Below are 7,759 nucleotides of genomic sequence, written 5' to 3' on the forward strand. Positions count from 1 at the left end.
TTAAAAAATTAATTATTATTTTTTTATGTGAACAATTATTTTTATTAATATTTTATTATTAAATAAAGTTTTCTTGACAAGATGAAACAATTGAACTGAAATCAGAGAAGATGTAAAAGTAGATACAGTTCTCATAGTTAATTGAACTGTAACTGTTATCAGTTCAGTTTTTAAAACTTGAACCATAAGATAGTATACTGAACTGTTACTAGGAATGGATCAGTTATTTTTAGTACAATATAGTACAGTTAATTGCAGTACANTACAGATCAGTTATTTTTGCCCAAACCTAGTTATTAAGCTCCTTATACCCGAGAAGTGGCCGTGAGTGTAGTGAAAGAGATTCATAGAATGAAGAAGGAGAAATATGTAGCAATATCAACGTAAGACGAAAAAAAGAAGGTAGATGTAATAGAAAAATATTATAATGAGAATAAAATCATGAATATTCTCTCTTCTAATAGAATTCTATAGGACAATGATATTTTAACAACTCTTTTTTCACAACAGGTGTCACCATTTTATTGGTCTGTTTGAATTTATTTTAAAAAAATATTTGAAACGGACCCATCACAACTATGCGTTGTCAAAAAAATAGAGGTGTTTAAGAGACTTTTTCCATTCTATATAATACGGTCTAAAACATTCAACATGCTTTGTATTTTGGAACTTGAATTTTTCCTCCTTCCCTAGTTTATTGGACCAACAACCATGTGTCCATTTGGTTGAACTCTTCAAGGTCTCTTTTTACACCCCCTCGCCCGCGCCCCAAAATACTTTATCAAACATGTTTTTCTTTTTCTTTAATTTTGATATGACATGTCAATAAGATAGAAGATTATATAAAGGTTTTTTTAGGCTCACAGCTGTCCTAAAAAAGTATGAATCAATAAATGTATTATTTAGTTTATATTTTAATTATCAAACATAACTTAAGAATTTTTTTTACATTAATAACTATTATTTTGAATGATCAAATTTAACTTGGATTTTACAGAGTACAACAAACTCACATCTTTATTATCCATGTACACACTGGATCATCATGACATGAAAGAATTCCAAGAGACCAATATGATCATTTGATAAATATTCCAATTTGGACTTTTATATATCATTGAATGATCATAACCGTCCATTAGTAATTGATATATGATAATTTGATTAAATTTACAAGTTTTGTGGTTTGACGTTTATGTTCGGATCCAGGAACCAAACAAAATTTCTCTTAGATGGAATATCCAAATACATATCGGCAGGTAGAGGCCGCCAATAGGGTCATTAAATATATTGCTGACAAAAAAAAAGGTTAAATAATGTTGAGTTTTGGTCTTAAAATCGAAAAAAGAAGTATTGTAGTAAGATTCCAAGTTGATTATTCCCGGTCCAAGGCGGGAACTGAGCTTGTCGTATATCAAGCAGAAAATATGAATAAGTGTTTAAACAACTCAAGGTAGTACGTTACCAAGATTGTTTGTATCAACTTGTATATAAAAAATTTATATAGTTGCTACAACATGAAATTGGTTCAAATCATTGATATACCCCAATTGAAACAAAAACAGTAAATATGTACAAGCCCCACAGCGTAACCTCCAATAAATCTTATAATAAAATATCAGCAACTTTGTCTTAACTCCTATCGCTGCTATTTTCTGTATATGAAGCTTCTTTCTATATAATTTGGTATGCTTTGATTTTGTTTCTTAGGTCAGATTTATCAATGGCAAGCTCAAGCTCTGTGACCAACAAAAGGTATGCATACTTGAAATATGATTGAATTAGGGTTTCTTATAACATTGAATTTTTGCAGGTTGGAAGGAAAAGTTGCATTGATAACAGGAGGAGCTAGTGGAATTGGGAAACGCACCGCAGAAGTGTTCGCCCAGCACGGAGCCAAAGTAGTGATCGCTGACATTCAAGACGAATTGGGGCATTCAGTGGCTGAGTCCATAGGGTCATCTATTTGTTCTTATGTCCACTGCGATGTGACCGATGAGAATCAGGTCAAAAACGCTGTCCACACAGCCGTCCAAACTTATGGCAAGCTAGACATCATGTTCAACAACGCCGGCATAGTTGATCCCAACAAGCATCGAATCATTGATAACGATAAGGCAGATTTTGAACGTGTTCTCAGCGTCAATGTTACAGGTATAATACTTGTTTCATTAATGGAATTATAATATCAACAATTAAGAGATTTAGTAATTAATAGAATAAGTTATTGTTTAATAAGAAGATTTTATGTTGTATCTGATATGTGGTTTGAAGATGACAGGTGTTTTCCTTGGGATGAAGCATGCGGCACAGGCGATGATCCCAGCACGCAGTGGCAGCATTATCTCAACGGCGAGCATAAGCTCTTACGTCGGAGGTGCAGCTTCCCATGCATATTGTTGTGCCAAGCACGCGGTGGTTGGTCTAACTAAAAATGCAGCGGTTGAGCTCGGACAGTTCGGAATCAGGGTGAATTGTTTGTCACCTTACGCTCTTGCCACTCCGTTGGCCACCAGCTTCGTCGGAGCTAATGATGAACAGCTTGAGGCTATCATGAACTCACTCGCTAATCTCAAGGGTGTCACCCTCAAAACTGACGATGTTGCCAATGCAGCACTTTATTTTGCTAGTGATGATTCAAGCTACGTCAGTGGCCATAATTTGCTCATAGATGGAGCTTTTAGCATTGTTAATCCTTCCTTTAACATGTTTCAGTACCCCCAATCTTGATTCTCCCTACTCATAACATTCTGCAAAATAAACGCTTTGCTGTAATTCTATCTTTTGATATGTTTTTAAAAAAAATTATAATAAAATTTCAAATTTTAAGATAGAAAATATTTCAAATATATAATAATTAACTTTAATAATATGATCACTGAAGTTAATATAAGAAAAAAATAACTTTTTCTTCAACGAAGACCATGAACTTAATTTCACCAAATGAGTGGGAACCATATCACCTAGCATTTTTGGAAGAAGACCTATTTTTTTTATTACTGTTTGAGCCTAGGGAACATAACATCACCAATTTAAGTAGTCTATGGTAGAGTTGTCCATCACCGACTACTTTTATCTGTAATTTCTAACTAAAAACTTTCCACTGACAAAAAAGACTCCTTTTATAAGCAGCTAATCATATTTTGACATAAAAACGTTGTTCTGCAACCTATCATTCTCAACCCTCAACCTCTATCTTCGTTTACCTAATAATGTATTGTTTCTCTTTAAATAGAGTCTGGTATTGGAGCTTTAAAAAATGAAAGAAAGTAGATGAAAGAAGACGATGAAATTACTTTAAGAGAACAGTTTTCCTTTTTCCATGTCTCTTTATCTTTAGCATTAGGCCAAGCCGCAGCATAACTTTACAATTTCAAAAAATCTTCCACCTTCTTCAACCATCTTTCATATCCACCCTTCTGTCATCAAAGCATTCCTTTTAATTATAAGATCCAAAAATTTCCATTCAACGAGTCAAAATCAACTTAGAGCTCCTACAAAACAACAGTACTTAATTCATAATCCAAATTTCAAAAGAAAACATTTAATAGTTACACATTTTTCTTTTTGACTTTTCTTTATACTCTTCAAAGAATCATTCCACCGACTATTCATTCATAATGTTGTTTGTTCCACGACAGTTGCGAAGTTCGAAATGGTTGATGATTGCGTCTATTCTTTCCCCTTGATGACAGATTTTCAAAATTAAAAAGGCAAAAACGATTGAAGTCAATTTTAGTTGGGACATTTACATTGTGTATTAAGTTATTTAACAGCCACGTTGTTCATTTTGAAGCAAAATTGTCAATTAGTTGAAATGAAAGGAACAGTTCACAATTCGCATTGCTCATGTGATAAAGAAATAAATACCGAATTCTTAACGTTGAATTAAATTTTACTAATATTCTGATATTCATCTTAAATGTCCTGTTATTAATTTCGTTAAAGAAAGGGTCCACCCTAATTACATTAGAAAACATATTATAATGGTGTACCGTATATTAATTAAAGTTTGGCTTTTTCTTAAAAAAAAATTGAATTAAGTAAGGTATTTACCATTGTATTGAGGGAAAAGAAGTTTTACCTTTTATTAATGGGAATACAGGAAGAGTTGAAATTTAATAAATTTTGTATTAAACAAGTTCACCTTTAAATTTGATTAGAAAATAATAATAATGCTTATAGTACAATATTTCATTTTGTTTCATTTAAATATTTTTTTAATAGTGTTGAAATTTAATAAATTTTGTATTAAATAGGTTATCCAAGTTCACCTTTAAATTTGATTAGAAAATAATAATAGTACAATATTTAATTTTGATTCGTTTAAATATTTTTTTACTTTTTTTTAGAAATAGTGAGTTTTGATTTTAGTATATGTAAATTTTTTTTCTTTATCGATTTTGTAAGATATATTCTAGTAACTATGTTGATGTTAAGTATATGGTCAATTATTCCACAATGTATGATCATAAAGTCATAGCAAGAAGATAAAGTCAAAGCATGAAGTGACAATCCACCTAAATTCCGAGAAAATTCAACATATATACAAAATTATTAATTGCTTTGTAATTTTTTTTACACTAATTAGTGTGTATATATTAAGCTTTGTAAATTATTCTTTGATTTTTATTATTAAATTAACTAATTTAACCTTGATTTATAAAAAATAATATAAGTGGTTTAATATTTTATTTTTATGTATTTATTTAGATTTTTTTTATAATATGTATAGTTTTTTATATTTTGTGAAGTATATTTTTTATTGTAAATTTGATGTGATCATATTTTGTATTCTCTCTTTTGATAAATTTTATGACAAATAATTGATAAACAAACAAATTTAATTTTTATTTATAAAAAGCAATATAAGTTATTTAATATTTTATTTTCATATATTTATTTAGATATTTTTTATAATAGATATAGTTTGTTTATATTTCAGTGAAGTGTAATTTTTATTATAAGTTTAATATGATTCCTCATATTTTATATTTTTTTATTTATATTTTTTAATAAATTTTCATATAATATCAAACAAATAATTAATGAATTTTGAAATATAAGTCAATATGTTAAAGTTTATATTGATGGATAACCTTATTTAGAAATTATTTTTTGATATTTTTATCAGTTCAATTTACTGATAGATTAATACAAATTATGGTATGAACTTATAAAGAAAACTTTTTTTTTACAAGAAAAATGCTTAATTTTTCCACCTCTATATATTTCTCTCATAATATTTTTTTTATATGCCCTAAAATGTTTCTTTTATGAAACAAAACGGAGTCCAGGATGCATGAACGAATGAAGTGATAAATATGCAAATGAAAAACAAATAACTACTTAAAATTAATGCATAAATTTTGCCTTTTCGATTTAAAAAAAATGTCATATATCATACATCTCATTGTAAAATTTAAGGGTAAGACGTCGACATTCAAATTGGTTTTAATAATAAAATAACGAATATAATGTTACTTTAAAATATTTGGCTTACGAAATTCATTATGACGTGCCCTACAGTGTATTGGATATTATTACCAACATGAATATATGATAAGATTTATTATATACAACACCCGTTATATCCTAGGTCTAACTGGAACATAAAAGAAACCTTGTATTTAATAAAGAAAAACAAAATCTAGAATCGAAGAGGGAAGCATAATATTTTTCTCTTCAATTTCTCTGCATAAAGGTGACCTGTTAAGTGAAAAAGAAATCTTATTATAGGAAGGTGATTAACGTCAAAGTTAACCTTATAATTTTTATTAAATGATATCTATATTTATTTATATATTATAATTTGATCATATTTTTATTTTATATAAAATTTTTAATATATTCTAAACGTTAAGAATATTGAATAAAAAAATTTAATAGTATACAATATAATAAACAAAATAATCTTGTTAGTATATGATATTAATAAGCTTTGATATTATCTTAAGAATGTAAAATTTAAACATAATTCAATTTTATAAAATCAGTTTTAGTAAAATAATATTTATATTTATTTATATATTATAATTAATTTGATTTTATTTATAGTTAATGTATTTTTAACAAGTTTTAAGTCATAACTGGAATGATTGTTTTGTTGCTTGAACAATATTATACACCATTTAAGTGTCATTGGAGTGAGAACTCACCACTCAAATAGTATACACCCAAAACCATAGATTCCATATATTTTTTTCATCCTTGCAATACTATCACTACCAGTTTATACCTTGTTTATCTAAATACATCTATGGTAAAAGAAACAACCATGATAATTTTTTTTCAAACTCCATAATAGCATTCCAATGCAGAGAGCATCCAATACAATTATACCCAAGTATATAAATAATCATTTTCTAACTACCATATATTTTCAACACTAGTACATTTCACATCTAGTTCAATACAAACAATATATATATATATATATATATATATATATATATATATATATATATATATATATATATATATATATATATATTTTGTTGGTTCATACCTCTAAAACCCAAAAATATATTATTAAAATTTTCAAAGTTTTAACTCATAGCGTGAGTATTCTCTCTTAATTAATGAAAATATAAAGAAAACATTACCACAAAAAGAAACTTTTGGCTTATGATATTTTTGACCTTTTATGTCTATTAATAAAAAGATATTTTTGTGAGTGACAAAAATATCATAAGTTTACATCAGACCCTATAATATTCAACATAAAAGTTTTGATGATTTTTTAAAAACTAATTGGTTTTGGCTTAAAAACGTAAAGTGAAATACAAATTACAATGACTTTGTTCAACAGTGGAAAAAATGCTTTATATGATATGACAACTTATTATGATAGGTGAAGGATTATTATGAAGTATTTTGGAAGACCTGCCATAATAGGTAAATGTAGTGATATTTTTATAATAAAGTTTAAATTGTATTATGATAGATTCAAGATGACATCTCATAATAAGTTTTATTATGATTATTGATTCACCACCTATCATAATAGGTTGAATGCGGTGAAATTTTTGTAGTAAAGTTCAAAACCTATTAGTAAACAACCTATATGCACTAGTGCAGCGAAGGGAAACAACCGCGGTTATTTTTTACTATACGTCGCGGTTTTAGAACCGCGGCATATACGGGCGAGGTAAAAAGTCTGGAACTTTAGGCCGCGGTTCCAACCGCGGTAATAACCTGGGGATATAACAGCGATTCTTTATTGAACCGCGGTCAAAACCCATATTTTTTTAAAAAAAAATTGTCTAACCTTTTGGCCGCGGTTCCAACCGCGGTAATAGACCTGTTGGAACCGCGACATATTCCCCTATTTTTTTTAAAAAAAAATCGTCTAACTTTCTACCGCGGTTTTGGCCACAACCGCGACCTATTCTCCTGAAATTTTTTTCAACAGCAGGTCTGTTTTTGTGATATCCAATATCACAAAAATAGACCTGCATATCAACGTAGATTCAACGCAGATTCAACACAATAATCAATGTTTACATCCAATTTCGATCCATACGTAAATATTTTGACTTTAAAATAAAAAATCATACAATCATAAAAATTATACAATCATACAAAATCTAAGGATACAAAATTATATGATCATTCAATCACATATTCAATCATACAAAATTATACAATCTAATAAAAGTAAAATTTAAACATTAATATAAGAACCTGATAGTGTGAACAGCCAATAACAATGAACAACCCGCGATCAAAACGCTAGAAAATTCAACTCTAACAAATT

The 7,759-nt window shown here is 28.3% G+C and overlaps 1 protein-coding gene across 2 annotated transcripts; it reads left to right on the forward strand.

Moving 5' to 3' along the window:
• Positions 1-1,709: 1,709 nt before the first annotated feature.
• On the forward strand, positions 1,710-2,766 carry LOC106757419 (secoisolariciresinol dehydrogenase). Of its 2 annotated transcripts, XM_022778979.1 has the most exons (3): positions 1,710-1,755; positions 1,814-2,154; positions 2,282-2,766. In XM_022778979.1, the coding sequence occupies exons 1-3, from the start codon at positions 1,724-1,726 to the stop codon at positions 2,728-2,730; spliced, it is 822 nt and encodes a 273-aa protein (XP_022634700.1). In that variant the 5' UTR covers positions 1,710-1,723; the 3' UTR covers positions 2,731-2,766. The 2 variants fall into 2 exon arrangements, with proteins under 2 accessions (XP_022634700.1, XP_014495574.1); XM_014640088.2 differs by having other exon boundaries at positions 1,717-2,154.
• The last annotated feature ends 4,993 nt before the right edge of the window (positions 2,767-7,759 follow it).

Source organism: Vigna radiata, chromosome 3, assembly GCF_000741045.1.
Source record: "Vigna radiata var. radiata cultivar VC1973A chromosome 3, Vradiata_ver6, whole genome shotgun sequence".
NCBI classification, from domain to species: Eukaryota; Viridiplantae; Streptophyta; class Magnoliopsida; order Fabales; family Fabaceae; genus Vigna; species Vigna radiata.

Bases quoted from the DNA above. Each gene is read 5' to 3' on its own strand.
- LOC106757419 (XM_014640088.2), top strand. From the start codon at position 1,773: ATGATTGAATTAGGGTTTCTTATAACATTGAATTTTTGCAGGTTGGAA. The intron at 2,155-2,281 runs GTATAATACTTG...TGAAGATGACAG, and splicing joins TCTCAGCGTCAATGTTACAG to GTGTTTTCCTTGGGATGAAG.